At 39.5% G+C, this 17,042-nt stretch overlaps 1 protein-coding gene, 1 long non-coding RNA gene and 1 other non-coding gene across 4 annotated transcripts in view; 1 reads left to right on the forward strand and 2 right to left on the reverse strand.

Moving 5' to 3' along the window:
- Positions 1 to 4,807: 4,807 nt before the first annotated feature.
- Positions 4,808 to 17,042, forward strand: part of LOC128875712 (zwei Ig domain protein zig-8-like) — a 54,159-nt gene continuing 41,924 nt past the window's right edge. Inside the window, exon 1 of the mRNA XM_054121541.1 lies at positions 4,808 to 5,503. Coding sequence (XP_053977516.1) covers positions 5,434 to 5,503 — 70 coding nt within the window. The 5' untranslated portion in view covers positions 4,808 to 5,433. The remainder of the gene's footprint in view (positions 5,504 to 17,042) is intronic.
- Positions 7,720 to 17,042, reverse strand: part of LOC128875713 (uncharacterized) — a 48,305-nt gene continuing 38,982 nt past the window's right edge. Inside the window, exons 2-5 of one of the 2 annotated variants that reach the window (XR_008456870.1) lie at positions 11,046 to 11,137; positions 10,143 to 10,275; positions 9,950 to 10,046; positions 7,720 to 9,850 (exon numbers count right to left, since the gene is read on the reverse strand). This is a non-coding gene — a long non-coding RNA (uncharacterized LOC128875713). The remainder of the gene's footprint in view (positions 9,851 to 9,949; positions 10,047 to 10,142; positions 10,276 to 11,045; positions 11,138 to 17,042) is intronic. The other variant, XR_008456871.1, reaches the window with a different exon arrangement.
- Positions 7,979 to 8,084, reverse strand: LOC128876050 (U6 spliceosomal RNA). Its single transcript, XR_008456943.1, has one exon. It is a non-coding gene; the product is annotated as a U6 spliceosomal RNA (small nuclear RNA).

Raw genomic sequence — 17,042 nt, forward strand, 5'->3', positions numbered from 1 at the left:
TCTCTCTCTCTCTCTCTCTCTCTCTCTCTCTCTCTCTCTCTCTCTCTGGCGGAGACGCACGATATTTTTCGGAAAAATAGAATTCCCGACGATCCCGCCATCCAATCGCAATCCCGAGCTTCCCTAATGCAAACTTAATATATTCTCATTTGACGGGTCAGCGATATCGATTTTTATAGCACGGTTGTAGGCCAAGAGTGGAGAGGAAACGTCAACTTTTGCTAATCGAATCGGAATAGTCCTGGGGAGAAAAATGATGTAGGAGAACCGCGCTAAGGAGAAAAACAAGGTGACTTCCCTTTTTGTTAATTTAACTTAACGATGGGGCTCGCGAGACATGGAATTGTATGTAAATTTCTATTCTTTGTTACAAGCTGTACAGTGTGCGACGATTGGATCCTCGGGATGGGCTCGTTTTCAAATTCTGTTTGAATAGAACGTTTTGCAGTGAATTCGTGAATAAATGAAACTTGTTTTCCGGGGAAAATTGGGCGGAGCTGCAGATAGTAAAATTGTAAAATAATGAGATATTATTTATTAGTGGTATGACTATAGAGTGAGGGTTAGGAACAAAAATAAAGATTGTACGTTAGAGAGTAAGAATATGGAGTATGAACTGGGTAGAAATTTAATAGAAATCCAGGTTAACCAGTATTGTAACTATTGTTTATAAACACTGAAATGACAAACATAAGAAAACAAAATATATACCAGCAAGAGTGATGTAATTGGATTGAAAATCAATCTGAATGTAAATTGAATTAAAAATATTATTCAATGAAATGTAATTTAAGTAAGCTAAAAAGTCGAAGGCTACCGACACCCTGACCTATAAATGTGCGAATATTTTTGAGACTTGAAATTTTCATAAAGTGTGACGAAGAGGTCAATTCCTTCTTATCTTCAAACTAGACAGACCCCTTAAAGTTTGACGTAGAATGTTAAAGTATATGAAGAGTTTTGTTCAAAGTTCTTTAACATTATTAATTTTTTGAATTTCATCATAATCCTTTCAACGTAATGTCCTTACTATCTTCAGGACTTTTGAAACTTCGAGAAAGAGAGGAAAAAAATGCTACGTTCTTTTTCTGTCTATTAATTTTCTTCCTATGTTGTTTATTTCAACATTTACTTTATTTGAATCCTTGTTATCAAATTTATATTCTTAATTATAATATTCGCTTCATTTTAATTCCATTATAAAATCAATGTTGGTAATCTGAATATTTATTTCATTTAAATTTTATTTTATTTGAATCCTTGTTATCAAATTTATATTCTTAATTTTAATATTCACTTCATTTTAATTCCATTTCCAAAATCAATGGTACCAACTTTATCTAAATAATATCGTTAAATTTACGATGTTAATTTCTACATTCATTTTATCCGAATTCTATCATCAAATCTATGTTACTAATTTTAAGTATCCATTTACCTCCTATCGATTAGGTAATATCTTCACGCTAACTTTGTCGCTATTTACATATTTAATATAATGTTTTATTTTTACCTGCGTGCACAGTTGGACGCTAAAAATACATCCATTGCCAACTTGGTGGCTTTAATCTTGCACGAGTCGGCAGTACGTTTCATTATAAAATAAAGCGTCTCTCTACGTGTAACAGCGAACTACGACTCGAATCACTGAAACTGTGTCGTTTGTGATTTTGTAAACAAACAGTTCTAAAAGTAAAATATTATTTTTATCTTATTTCTTGTCAATACCCTGCGTACGTTCATTGCATCTACGCCAAATTGAAATATTGGGAAATCCATGAGAATGTGCACACGCACTGAAACCTAAAAAATATTAACAATAATATATACGTATGTTATATTGTTTATAAGATAAAACACACTTTCATTCAAATTCCGATTCTCTTTATGTATCCGTGAAAATATGAATTCTGCACAAACATCCGCAGTCAAGCATATATATAATATACCTTTTTCGTTTCTACATTAAACCGGACTATCATCGTCAATTTTTAACATGCACGGATGAATCGCAAAAAAAAAAAAAAACGGCAACTCGCACAAACAAAACTCTCGCAGCAGCGGTGACACAGAAAGCGCATTTCGAAGCATCGTAACATCGCGAATTTCATAGCGATCCTTTCGGCCGCGATGTCCTTAAAACTTGAAACTTTACGAAAGCGCAAAAAGGCAGGAGAAAAACAAATCGATTCCTTTTTTACTTCAAACCAGACCCTTTAAGACGATACGAAAGAGAGTGAGCAGCGCGAGTCCACGAATAAACGAAGGAGATTGCGGACTTTTCGGAGGCGAATGGAAGTCGTCGTCGAGCGACAAGCAACGAAAGCGCTCGACGGTATTAAAAGCGCCTGGAACAGTAATCAGACGGCAGAATTAAGAATCGTAAACAGCGAAGGAGACCGAGCCAAAGCGAAAGCTGATTAAAAGTCCCGTGGAAGAAGCGAGACTGGACCCGTCGATTCCAATCGCGTCGAATACGTTCCGACTCGTGACCGCCTGGGCTAATTAAACCACTCCTCGTCAATCGACGAACCGCAAATTTACAAATCCGCTACTATCCACCGCCATCACCCCTCCCCCCCCCCGCCCCTCCTCCTCCCAGGTCTTCCATGGAAAATCAACAAAAATTCCTTTACGTTCTTCTCGGCGCTTTCAAGTCCAGGAATCCACTCTCGGCCGAACCCTGACACGGAGCACGAAGGTTAACATCGTAGGAAGCGTAAAAGTTGTACAGTGGATGGTCGAAAGACGTCGCGGATGGAAAGAGCAAAAAGTCTGCGTGACGTTACTGGCAGTGGTGCGCAAGTTTTTTCGTCGCACGGCTAAATAAAGTGAAATAAATTTGAGAAAGAACTCGAAGGTGGAAATAAATAAGGATGATTCGAGTTGGATGCTATTGTGAGCTGTTTATCGTTTTATATGGCCAGTTTAAAGTGAAATTATAGCGTTTATTAATTTGAGAAGATTGCGATAAATCAGAACTTATTCTCACTTTAATACGTTTGAACGTCTAAAAAATTCATATATCTCTGTGACTCAATTCCCGCTGCGAACTGGATTCTAGGAAGGAAGGAATGAAGAATATTCAAGGTGCAATCTATCTTGGCTTTTGGAATGGTAAGAAGTATGTCATCCACATATCGGAGAATATTGGAGGAAAGTTCAACTTTATTTAAACTTATTAACTCCAGCTCCTCGATAACAGAGTTAGCTAACTAAATTAGAATGTTAAAACTAATAAAATTGGGAATCTGGAAAGTTCTTTCAGCCTCGATGCGATCCCGTATCTTAAAATTTTTACGGTGATATATATTCTAAATTCTTATAACAATGCGTCTGTTTTCTATGAACGATCCACTACAGATTATTTTAATATCGTAGTCCTTTGATTTTCAAACGTTCGTTTTTACGCAAAACAAGAATGAACAGAATTCGAATGGTTTTATATTTTTAGCCAAATTTTACTTTATTGCACCATTCGTTTTATACATGAGTTTAACGTCATATGGATTTAACCCTTTCACTGCGGCGCGCTCCGACCGAGACCAATCAGATTATGCTACGCTATACTTCCCACGTACACATAGATGACACCTGAGACTCGCATGCACACTACTACTCATCACTAGACCATTTCTCTGTTCGTTTGGTTAGCCATCATTCAGCAAAATCTTAATTTTGTAATTAAGTGAACCAATTTCCTCTAAACTCAAATGATTTTCACTACTCATACACACCATTAAACGTATATTTTAGAAGGTTGTAGCGTCTTGTTAATTCTCGTTTATATTTCTCTTACTACTCATACCGTAACACTTTACTATTATCAACACTACGACAAAGGAAATTAATAATATACTTAATAATATTCTAGGAGCGATGCTTCGATGTTTTCCACTTTCAAAAACAACCAAACAGAGAATCTTCTGTATGTCCGTCGTGGTTTTTCCCATTATATTCGATCGAGATCGAACGGTTCTGTACGTTTACGTTTACGAACTCCATGACTTCCAGTCAAAGCAAAACGTAACGTATCAAACACAAAGACAGCGTGCTCCGTTGCTAACTTCTTCGGATGGCCGTTCAATACCAAAAGATTTGTAGCAATGGTTACAAATACACTACGTCTACAAAAATGTCTATTTCAGCCAACGTACCAATCGCGGAAAGCCCTCTCCATCGAAGCTCGGCCGAACGTTGGTACACGGATGGGGCTTTGTCGCGTGTACGACGAAGTTATTTATAATAGATGAAGACCAACAAGATGCCTTTGGGTCTGTCGCGTTCGCGAGGAGCTATCCAGCCACGAAACCCGGACAGGGGACACGAAGGTTAACATCGTAAGAAAGCGTAAAATTTGTACAGGGGATGTGGTCGAAAGACGTCGCGGGTTGAAAGAGCAAGAGACGCCTCGTACAAGACGCTAAAGCAACCAACGGCAGCAGCAGCAGCAGCAACCGCGACGTCGGTGGTAGTAACACCGTGAGCATCCAGCAGCAGCAGCAGCAGCAGCAGAAGCAGCAGCAGCGTTGGAGGGTAGTGGTGACGACGACAACGACAACGACACCGACAACGGGTGCGACAGGGGTAGTAGTAGGAGCGGGTAGTAGTAGTAATCGTGGAAGAAGACCGAGACGGAGAAAGGGGTAAGAACGGGAGAAAGACGGAGCGAGAGCACGGCTGCCTGGAGGAAGGAGGAGGCTGACTGATCGGCAGAGTAGAGGAGAAAGAGCACGCCTGCGCGGAATCCCCGGGCGGGCGCGGGCAGTGCCACTGGAGGCCCGGCGGTTTCAGAGCTTCGCCCGGGACGACGAACCGCAGACGACCCGTACGCAAAACTCGGTCGTAGTTAGCCGCGTCGAAGGTATCCGTCGGGTGGACAGGGGCCAAAACCACGCGACGTCGCTGTGGAACCCCTTTTGGTGAACTTGGTCGCGGTGTTGCATACGCGTCCGGTGTTTTTTTTTTTCCTTTGCGTGGACGGTAGCTGTCAGTCGTCAGGGATAGTGGCCGAGACACCACGCCGTTGGTAACGCGCGGCGCACGTCGCGGAGGAACGTTCCCGAGACACGTAGTACTCGGTGAACGGGACCGAGAGAAAGATAAAAGTTGTCATCGCCGAAAGGGAGGATAATGTGACCAGTGACCGACACCTGAATCGGGTGGTGTGTCTCCGATTGAAACGTGCGCGACAGCAGGTGGCGAGGTAGGGGACACTCCGGTGTGAGAGAGGTGCTATGCACGAGGTCTGGTAGCACCGTGCCAAAAAGGAGGGTGAACAACGTGATGACGGTGGACCGGGAGTGAGAAGGTGCACCGTGCTCTCGGTGTGCTCGTCCCTCTCTCTGAGATGTCAGTGGACATTCCGTCGAAGGCAACCGCGTCGTCGTTCCCGTCGTCGTCGTCGTCGTCGTCGTCAACGTCTTCGTCATCATGAGGAGATCCTCTTACGTCAACTACTACGTCTTGTGCCTCGTGTGCTGGATTCTCCTAGGCATCACCGGTAAGACCAATCGAATCCGCCGCGCGGACATATGTTTCCCACCTGCCGCGTGCGGCTGTCGGGGGATGATCGTTCATCGATCTATCGTCCCGCGGGAAAGTGCACGGGACGTGTGTATACGTGGTGACTGGTTTTCCAACGGCTAAGGCGTGAAACCGGTGGATTTTCGGTAACCGTTCGGAGCGAGACTCGCGTGCTCCGCGGCTGACCGTCGACTCGCTTTTCTACGATGAAGACCTGCGGGGGATGCTAGTGACGTGACAAAAGGGAGGCACGGGGGAGGCGGGGCTGTGGATACTTGTACCGCGGATGGATCGATCAGATTTTGGGGTGTAACTGTGCGTACGTGAATTTCCACGCGTTCGAATCCGTTGGATCCATACGACTCCGATTTCGGAGCGTTCCGACGTCGGGAGTTCCAGCTGATCGCTGACGATTCGCGATCGATACCGTGGATCCAGATACGCTGGACGGAAAAAGGAGGACTGCTGGGTGGGATGATATTTCACCAACAGTGGGGGAGGGGGTTTACTGCCTCTGGACCCCCGGTCCAGGGCCGTATCGCTGGCCTTGTTTGCCGCGCCATCGGTATTGTATCAGGTTGTTAGGAAAATAATGTCGGTTTTCTCACGCGGCACCCATTTTTCGAGCTTCTTTGACTTCCCTAGCTGTCTCAGGTGGTCAATAATTGTTGGCTGCCAGACACCCGACTCCTGTGCGAGTTGTCGAACCGTTGTTCGTGGATCAGCTTCGACCAGTACCTTCAATTGGTCGTCGTCGACGAGAGAAGGGTGTCCGAGATCATCTTCGACTTCCAAATTTTTTGAGCCAACTCTGGATCGCGCGTTCATTTACGCATTCTTCTCCGAATGCACCGCAGTTGCAGCTTTATGACCCAGTTTATATTCACATATGAATATTACACGAACTTAGTATGCATTGCGAAGTAAATAACTCGAAGGTGAGCACAAATTAACAGTAAAAAAAGAAAAGCATACCTATCAACATGCAGCGCGACATCTGCACTGTAAGACGATATTGGAACGTAAATGGAATAAAGTGAGCTGTTATTCCAACACCAAGCGTCAACGTTCGAAAGTTCGAAAACCGACATTAATTTCTTGCCAAGCTAATATTTTCCCCCGTTCACTTATTCGTCGGTTCTTTTCTCCGTCCTTGCCGGGTCACCGTGTCGACTCGATGATTCTGTCATCGATGGACGCGAGGGGGATGAAACTGTAGGGTAGCGTGTTCTCTCATCTTCGCACTGACGTCGTTCAGGGACGTGTCTATCGATTTCATCTCTCTCTCGTTGTTTCGCGATGATACGGTTACCTTTTTCGAACTCCTCCGATAGGGTTCTCCATGTCCGTTCACGACGCTCGAGGTAACCAACACCGGAGAGTCGCCCTTGTTTCGATCCCGCGGCACGTTTCGACTACGAACTTTCGAGACTTAATTATATCGTTCGAAACGACTCCCCGACGCTATTCAGTTTTATCCCCACGACCCGTTTACGGTGGTTCGCGGCTATCAAAAGTGTAGAGATAAAGGTTCCGCGCTTAAACAGCTCGCAGCGCGATATCCGATGCAATTACCGAGATCTCGGTGGAACGAGACATCAATTTCGCAGCTTATATAACTCCCGTGGAAATACTTGTTGGGTGCACGCCGCGAGCGTGGCAATTACTCTCTCCCTCGGCCGTGCAACTTTCTGCTGATTCAATCGAGGCTACGTTAAGTCACGGATCGCCAACCGCGACATGTTTTATCGCAATCATCTCCCAGGACACCATTCCCTTTCGATAACCGGGGGGCTGCCCGGAGCCCTTATCCCTTTGCCGATAATTTCTCCTTTCCGTCGGAGAGGTCTCAGGATACCCCACCGTGTAAGAGCCGATCTCGTGGCGAGGATTTATCGAATAACCAAGATCGTGGGTTCTCCATCCGTGATCGTACCATTGGATGATTTAGTCGAACAGCGGAGCGACCGTAGGGATTAATTAACTTCGCCGGTGCGCGACTATTTCCTTTTTCCTTTTCTTTCCTTTTATTTTAACCCTTATAAGCCTGATTTTCCTAATTAAATTTGAAAAGATATCAATGCATTTATTATTTGAACAATTTTGACGGCTGAAGTTTTTTCAATTCGATTTAAAAATCCGGTATTAAATTTGAAACCGAGGGCATTTAGGGCTTAAGTGTGAAACCATTTACAATAGTCATTACACTGATAAATCTTCTTAGCGTAGGTACAAAGTTTTCTTTATCACATTGACTGGCAGACTAATAACCGTGAAAATTGTTACGAGGCTAAAATTTAGTGCTTATTTTTCCGACCTCTTTAGAATTCACCAATCCTATCCAAATTAATTTTCTTCGACGCCTTACTTTCATTAATTTATTTATTCCTCAGTGAAAATCCTTGTCACCCATATGTATAATACCGTTCGTATTTCGTAGGTCGTTTTTCGTAGAAATGTGAAACGCTCCACGGTTTTGCGTGTCATCCTCGCGCAGGGACCACGCTAATCTTCTCTGTGTCGTTCCAATTTTAGTATATGCACCGCCGATGCAGTACGACTATTTTCCTATCGATCCCGCGTGGCAGGTTACGGGTAAACGTTTCGAGGTGCAAAGTAGGCATCAACGTGTTGTCAATCGAGTCGTTCATTATCCGTGTCAGTCGCTTTGTAAAGACTTCCCATTCGTCGGGGTACCAGGGCCGCTGTTATCGAGCGTTTCCATGCGGGAGACGGTAAAATACACACGGGACCCTGCCAAACCGCGAACTAAACGACACTCGTAGAACTTTCGACGGAGCGCAAACCGATGCCATTAGCGCAACTAACGTGCGCTACGGTAATTTTGTTAAATAATTTACCGAATCCTGGCGCACCGATTCTGGTCGAAACCCCCGTCTACCCTTCCCTCCCTCCCTTCCAAGCCCCCCCCCCTGGTCTGTCGTCGCCCCTTTCGCGGAGGGGCACGCTCTTAATTGATATCAACTACGCGGCCGGCCGCGCATTCGGATGCGCAACGCCGAAAACAATTTCTGCATCGACGCGATGCATTATGCACTTTACAGCCGTAACATAATCGCGGCGCCAGGCCGCTGATTATACCGCACGGTGATTAACCAACCGACGTAGTTACCCTAGAATGGAGATTTCGGCGTTCAGGCGACCACCACTTACGGAAAATCGCTTCCACGGATGCGGGAGAGGATCCGAGTGTCTTGACTTGTATCGCGGCCAATTGGTTAACGAAGTTACCGTCTTCCCACCGCGGCTGGTTGCGGAGTCTGCAACCCTTTTTCTAGTCTGACCGCTCCGGACCGATGATCCCTCGACCCCCCGACTCTCGACTTTTCAATTTTTAAGTAGACAGTCGCGGATACGTACACTGCCGGTCAAAAGTATGTGAACACTTACCATTTTTAACGAATCTGTGTATATAAGTTGTCCTTACGTGGTTTTAAGTGGAAAATGTTGTACCAAGTTTGGTGAACAATAGCTTCGTTGGGTAGTTTGATTATTTAAATTCGTGAAATAACTAGAAATGTATGTGTTTACCCTGGATTATATTCTTTTATCGTCGAAAGGTTTCGAAAACACTCATGGTAATTATTAAAAAAGGTTGTGGAATGATATTAAAACGTGAACAATAAAGTATAAAATAGCCTAAAGATATAATTACTTGTAATATGTAATGAATTATTGATCAAATATATTTTGATTTTGGGAGAAAATGGAATACATAAAATTTCGTTTGATTTCATTTGGATGATTTCGTTAGATTTCGTAACTTTTTTAGATAGTTACTAGAATTAAGAAAATATCAACATAATTTTGAGGGACAGTGTACGTTATACTGTAAAATGATGAGAGAATGAGAAGAGAGCTTTAAAAGATGAGGTTTTTCGGACCGCGTCTAGCGTTGCCATGTGTATTTGCACTAAAAATTTTAATTAACTAAATGTCACAGGAATTAAAACTGGAACTTCGAAGCGAGTTATTTGAAATTCGAGAATATGAAGTGCTTGTTACTTTCATGAGAATATGAAACAGTCTCAGGCATCACGTAATTTATTATATCGACCAGGAATAAAAAAACAAAACACACTAGAACCCATTGTAGGTGGCAGTGCTATATAAACTTCATAGCAAATATTGCAGTATATTGAACCTCATGCAGTACGTGGTTATTCTTCTTGAGAAGTTAGGTCAGTTATCTTGCAGGACAGGTGGTAGAAAGATATCGTCTAAACATGATATCGTTTGTCAGGTAGCAACTATACAATAGACAATTTTTGATTCGAACGAAGGTATTCCATTCGTACCTTTGCTGTACCAAAAATAAAAACAAGAAAATTTTCTACGAATAAGGTGTAATGTCCTTGTCGTATACTGAATACTTTGCACGTAAACGGCGCATAAAACTCACCTAATAATGAATCTTAATGGTCTCCTGGAACGATTTTCACCTTCTCAATTGATTTTTATCGCACTCATTTCCTTCGTTGAGAGACATCGTATGTTTCCTACAAACGAGCACGACTAATAGAACTGTCCTTAAACTTTTAAATTACAATTTTATTTCGTTTATCGACATCCATTTTTCTTCTCGTTTAACCTACTCTCCGTAATATGCAAATCAATGCGTGCATTTCCTGACGTCACCTCGTGAAATAATAGACTAAATGCATTTCCACTGTCGGTCGTATATTACAGATTCCACAACGAAAAATGTTTCGAATAATGTTTTCGATTCTACAACGAGAAATATTAGGAATAGAATTTTTAATTTCGTAACTAAACAATATTAACGGAATCTATATATGGGTGACAGTGCTTTTTACTGAAGAACTAAAAAGATTAATATGGTAAGTTAAATGTCAAATAAAATGAATTTGCATAAAATACTTGAATTTCGGTGAAGTTACAAAAATAAATATCACAATAAATATTTGATTATGTAGTTTCCAATAATCGGTAAAATAAAACGCGTTCAAAGTTACAGTTACAAAAGACTTGGATATATTTCTATCATCTATAATGGATACTCTAAACACGAATACTCTAACAAAGCAACCTAGCGAATATTTGAATAAATTCAATGCGCATATTGTTCCCTCTGCAAATATTTCTTTGAAGGTGAAACATTTTTAGTTTTTGCGAGCCGAACGGAATATTTAATATACTTCGTGCAACGTTTACGACTGAATTTCCTGTCGTCCTCGGTAAAAAATGAGTCGAAAATAATATATCTCTATCGTTTAACTTCAACGAATATTTTCATCGTTCTCGAGGGGATGAATCGATAAACTTAAAAATACCGAGTTGCTCGATTAAACTACCTGTATTTGGAAACGACTATTGAACGTGAGTAATCGACACTTCTGTCAATTACGGATAACGTTTAGATTCGTGCGATTCGATTAAGTGGCTCTGATTCAGACAATCTTGAACTGAATTTATCACGTCTCATCATCGCGAGGAATAATTGATAAGAAAAAGAGAATCAATGAATTAATACTTACATTCGTCTCCAGAACTCAGAAGATTCAATCAACTTCTTTTAATATTGAGGCGAAGCAATATATCCAAGAATATTCCTCGAGAAGTCGTAAACCTGTCGATATAAATATAGATCTATAGAAATAAGCCATAGATACGAAAATATATTTAGATATATTTCGACTTTATTTACAAAGTCGAAAGTGTTGATATTTCACTATTATAAAAGTGCGTGAAGTGTCGATCATTAGGTGATCGCATCAATTATTAGCACGTTCACATTGTTTCTCAAAATATTTAGACCAGTTTCTGAAAAAGATTTATTCACCTATTGTTAGCAAACGTTGTCTAGAGAAAGAGGTTCGTTAGTTTCTCCAAAATGTCAAAAGGAGTTCGTGGATAAAAAAAAAGTTAGAAAGCACTGTAATAGGGTGTCCCAGAAAACATTGCGCATTTTAGACGCTATGCTTGCTGGTTATTTGTGAACCGTTTATCGAAATGAAGCACCTATATGTATTAATACGTTGTTGAAAAGGTCTCTTTGTGCCGACTACGAAAATGTGCCTTGCATTTGTCTGCTTTTTTCATTGTTCGTTTCGTTTATGTTCAGAATGAGTTCTGAAAAGAAAATAATCAAAATTTAGGAGCTCTTGCGCCATCGCCAAAGAGACAAACCTACGATTCTTTAATTAAGACTGCATTCACCCAGGGAACATAGTTGAGACTTTCATTATGTAAATTTATACATTCATAAATAATACTCGTGGTACTCGTAGACACACGAAATGAGAAAGTAATATAAAAATTATGTAATTTAAATTAATAAAACAAATTAAGAGAAGAAAGTCTCTAATGTTAATATTTCAAATATATTTAAATTTATTAAAATTTGTAGATATAAAATCCTTTGTCGAGTCTTCCTCTGTTATTAGTATTATATGTACTTGCAAAGTATTATCACGTGATTGTCGAGTAACAGTATAAAGTTTGATATCTAGGCTATGTACATCCTACTACACATGTAGCATAGAAGTATCGATTAAATTACTAATCATATAGCCACGACAACTATGGACATTAAATAGATTTATAGATGATACAGTAAATATCTCCGGTACTCTACATACTGTCATTAGTAATTTATGTTTGTTTTCCTTTTTAGATTCCATATCAATTGCTCTAAAACCAACTATAACTGTATTAATCGCTAATACACTAACTTAAATATGGAATGAACAGTAATATATTCATATGTAAAAGAAAATAGTGTTTTGGTGAATGGAAAATAATAAAATAACAACTAGAATGTTTGAAGGAAACATGGAATTAAAAACATAGAAATCTGCTCGAGTTGGACTGCGAGTAGTGACATCAATTTATTTTGCTTTCACAAGCTTCTGCACCGATATTAATAATTATTGTAATACAGTGGAGAGGAATCCTTCAAGCCATGTAAGCTACGTTAATATGTAAGAGAAGTCAAGGAGATCGCGGGAAACGTACGGAGAGTAATGTATTTATTCCCAAAGAAATCGAGTTGTCGACGAAATAAATCACTCTCCACATATTTCCCGCAGTTCTCTTTACTTGCTCTTACATATTAAAACTTTGCCAACCGCGCAATTTTCTTGAACCGCGCGCAGTGAGATGACTTAACTTAAACTTCACCAACTCCCGCAATACGGGGATTAATAATATGAAATTTTAAATGATACTCATCGTGCCTCTGTGGAACTATTTGAACGGGAACTTCCCGGAATTTTCGAGCTATATTCAACTCGTAATTGGTAGAAAAAGATTCAGCAAAATCTTATTGATTTCTTCTTCTTTAATGCAAAAGAGCAAAAGAATTACAAAAGAATTTTTCATTGCTTTGTCATTGCTTTCAGTGAATTCAAAGTTACAATTGCTCTTACTGAAACAACGATGTTAATTATATCAAGTGGATTCTATTTAAAATAATTCATGCTAAATTCCAGATACACTCGACAAATTGATATACATTCATATTTCAAAACCAAAAATGTACACATAAAACGTTTTCCAAAATCGATATTAAAATGTCCATAAACTAAGCAAGAATAAAAACGGTTTCTAAACTAATAATTACTCCCCGAGCCGCGCTCGATTAAACGAAAATGGTACGATATCCATGAAAAGCTCGGATCTTGGAACCGCGCGATGGGAAGTAGTCGAACGTAAATGTTTGATGAACTGGTAAGACAGAAAATCGTGTTAGTCCCGCAAGGGGACGCGAAGAAAAGCGATCTTCGGGGGACGTTGCGAGGGGCCGGCGAGGGCGGGGTGTCTGAAAATCCAGATTTATGTCTGAGTTTAGTGACCGATGACGTCGTAAAATTACATCGAACGCTCGTACGTGTCGTTCTAATAAAGCGGGATGGAAAAGCGCGCCCCTGCCGAGGCTCGGCTTTCCGCATCGACCGACGTCGAGTCTTCTGGGAAATATACGTCAGAAGTCCTCTTTTTGTTTCCAAGAAATTTATTTCCACTTTCACCCGCCTCTCCACGAGAATTTGCGATCTCTCTCTCTCTCTCTCTCTCTCTCTCTCTCTCTCTCTCTCTCTCTATTTTTTTTTTTTAATTTCACCCCCTCCTTTTGGGTTCGAGAGAGCGATTTCAACCGATTGCGCAACGCAGCCCAGCGAAACAGCGTTCCCGTTTACTCGTAATTATTCTCAGTTAATATTCCATGCACGAGCTCTGGTTCCCCTTGCGCTCGAACGCACGATAAGCGTATTAACCATAATCACGGAGGCTTCTGGGGCACCGACAGGGGGCGCGCGCGCGCGCGAGCGAGACAGGAGGGGCAAGAAGCATATTTTGATTACGTAGCAATTAAACTCGTAACTTTATCAATTCGTGATTAGTTTAAATCGAGTTGCGATCCCACCCTATCTCGACTCGGGTTCGAGTTCTGTAAATTGGCCTGCGATTTGGACTTTGTTGATCACGGTGTCGCGTTTAATAGTAAATTACAGGACGATCGGTTTGCAACGCGAAACACCCTGTTACGTATTATACTTTGTTTGGGGTTTCGACGTATCGTTTTATGAAATTATCGGTGGAAATTGTTACGATTGGTTTCTCATTGTCGAAATGTGAAAAGTGATTCCTAAATTAATTTGTGAAAGAATGTAGACAGATGCGTGTGTTCGTTTCAAATGAAAACGTAAAGAAAGCTGAAGGAAAATTAGAAAAAACAAGATTCTTACATTGTGTAGAGTGTGTGTTGGTTCTCAAAAAATAATCGTAAACAAAATTAGTTAGGTTCTTTCGAAAAAAAATTTTCTCATAGAGACCTGTACTTTCAGAGACCTATTAAAATTAATATTCATGTGTTCTAGAGGCCATGGCCTAATTAGCCAACACGTAAACGGAATATTTAAATAATGTTTAACACGCTTTCCTGCCAATGTTGATCCATTCATTTCAATTTCTATTAATTAAAAATAATGTTTGAATGAACAGCACTGCTGGACTAAAATTTGTTAAAAATGCACGAATTATACAGAGAATCCTTTAACAGCTTTAAATGAAAAATCGCAGTTCGTATAAGCTCTGGCGAACCTATTTTTCCGTTACAGTACTGGGAACAATAAATCTCTAGATATAGAGATGGATGGATTTATTGGGCTGGGACGCCAAGTGACCCTTAAGGACCTAAAATAATAACAAGACACAACAGTAATTCAGCTTACACGGTGACAACGGTAACATGAACTTCATAAATCACCCTCAACAGCAATTATGGGATAAATGCTAACCCAATAACAAGAATGGTATTGGATGGTGTGTGAAAACCCATAAATAACACAATTTTGCCCATGGAGATTTGAATTACCTACTTTTCAATTTTCCAGTGCTTATTTGTGTCATTTTGTTAAGACAGATTGTCTGTAAATATTTCTCTATTATTTCTCCATCATTTTTTATGTACTTTATAGTCATCGTCCTTCAAGTATTTTTGTTGAAACTATTTTCCATTGTATTGTCTTATTATTTTTTAATTTTTGCAAATGACCGAGAAATGATCGAAATGAAATTTAGCCTACGATACTTACGAATATATTTATATTAATATTTCTGGGCGTTCAATGTGTAGAAATATGTTTGTCAAACGTTTTTCGAAGTGTGCGATGCTAATAAACGATATCATTTCGCAAACCACAGCTTGCGTACGCTCTGAAAGAATACCACAATTTACGGCTTTGTAGACTCCTATGCACCATTAATCTAATTTGCACGGTGTCTAAAATAAGTAAGACCGTTATTTATAGCACAGGATTACAGAGGGGCGTTTCATGAAATATAGGCGTAACTTCAGAAGTGTATTCAGCGTACGAAAGTGATAAAAAAGTTTACACAAACGTTTGTCCTACCTGGCCTTGTTTCCGAGTTACAGATGTTTTTTCTGTCCCAGTAGTTGTCCGCCTGTCCCCACAGAAAGCGCAGTTAGAAATTATCGACAGATACTGCTCTTATCGTTCGAACGAATTGAACTGCTTCATAGACCATTGTGGATGTATTTACGAATTAATACTTTACGTTCTGGCTCTGTAAATGTTGCTATTCAATATGTTAAATTAACATATAAATGAAATTCACTGAATTGAATAATTAAGAAAACATAATTATTCTTATCATGAAGCTTGTGGATGGATTTCGAAAATTATATTTTACGTTTTTACTCTTTAAATTTTACAAATAAATTTATTGAAATAAAGTAAACTTGTGTAATATCAACAATAATATGCAATACACATTTTCCCGTTTAGAAGATAAGACATACTTTCATTTAAATTTCAATTCTTTTTCTCTATCCGTGAAAATACGTATTTCCATAAATATTCGCAGTCTAGTTATCAGTTACACTTCACCTAGCAATACTGGGAAAGTATCATTGCGTGATTATAAGCAAAAGTATATAACTAACTTGGTATCTAGGCTAGCGCATTTGAATATCGACTAATTTACCTATCACACCTATAACTGCGAGAACTGTGTACATTAAATGGGGTTGTTGGTGATACAATAAATATATCCAGTACTGTATTTGAGATCTGTGACGACGATTGTACGTGAGTTTCGTTTAATTAATTGTCGAATAAAATTTTTTATATATTATTCTCGATCCATTTTGTTTATTCGTTATTGTAATCAACTCAACTCTCACAGTTACAGGTTCTAAAGACGACCCTGGAACGAAAAGTCAAAACGTAAAGTAATTATTTATTTGCGATTGCAATGTTGTTATCCTTCGATTTACTTACGGTTACTGTGCCAACCAAGCAGTATATATTATGCACGTAGCATTGATTATAAATAATTAAGTGAAATCAAGTAACCCAACCCACGTTAAAACGGATAATTATTGGGAATTGTGTAGATTGGAGAAACGTTTATAAATACTATTACATTTAATCATTTGTATACGTCGGGAGTTATAACATTTAGAATTTACTATATTATCATATCCAGATTTATAAAATAAACGTGTACTTTTCGTTAAAATATTGCGCCATATTGTTACTATTCTAATTGCATCTTTTATAATTGATAAAATCATGAATTTAGGTCTTGTTTATAATTTGATTTGTTCATCACTTAATTTTTGTAAATTGGTTCATTCTAGTATTTCCATTTTATCATATGTTATAGAAACTGTTAGTTGTTTATATAACTAACTCGTTATTCCAATATTTAATTTTGTAAAAATTTCAGGTTTAGTTTTTTCATTTACTTTTCCACGCGATTTAATTGCCCTTTAATTTTTTAAATTAGAATTATGACATTTCAGTAAAATAAATTTATCGAAGAAATACCAAAACGTTACAGTATAATTAATAGATGCTCGATAGCAACGAGCATAAATGGTGTTTATTCCTATTGTTGTTGCCATAATTGGTTTATTGCGTAAGCACAACGAAGTGTACGCGTTATGCCAAAGCGTTGTTGCACAACGAGTTTGAAGCTAGGCATAGACAAAGGCTGCTATAAAC

This window comes from Hylaeus volcanicus, chromosome 4 (assembly GCF_026283585.1).
Source record: "Hylaeus volcanicus isolate JK05 chromosome 4, UHH_iyHylVolc1.0_haploid, whole genome shotgun sequence".
NCBI lineage: Eukaryota > Metazoa > Arthropoda > Insecta > Hymenoptera > Colletidae > Hylaeus > Hylaeus volcanicus.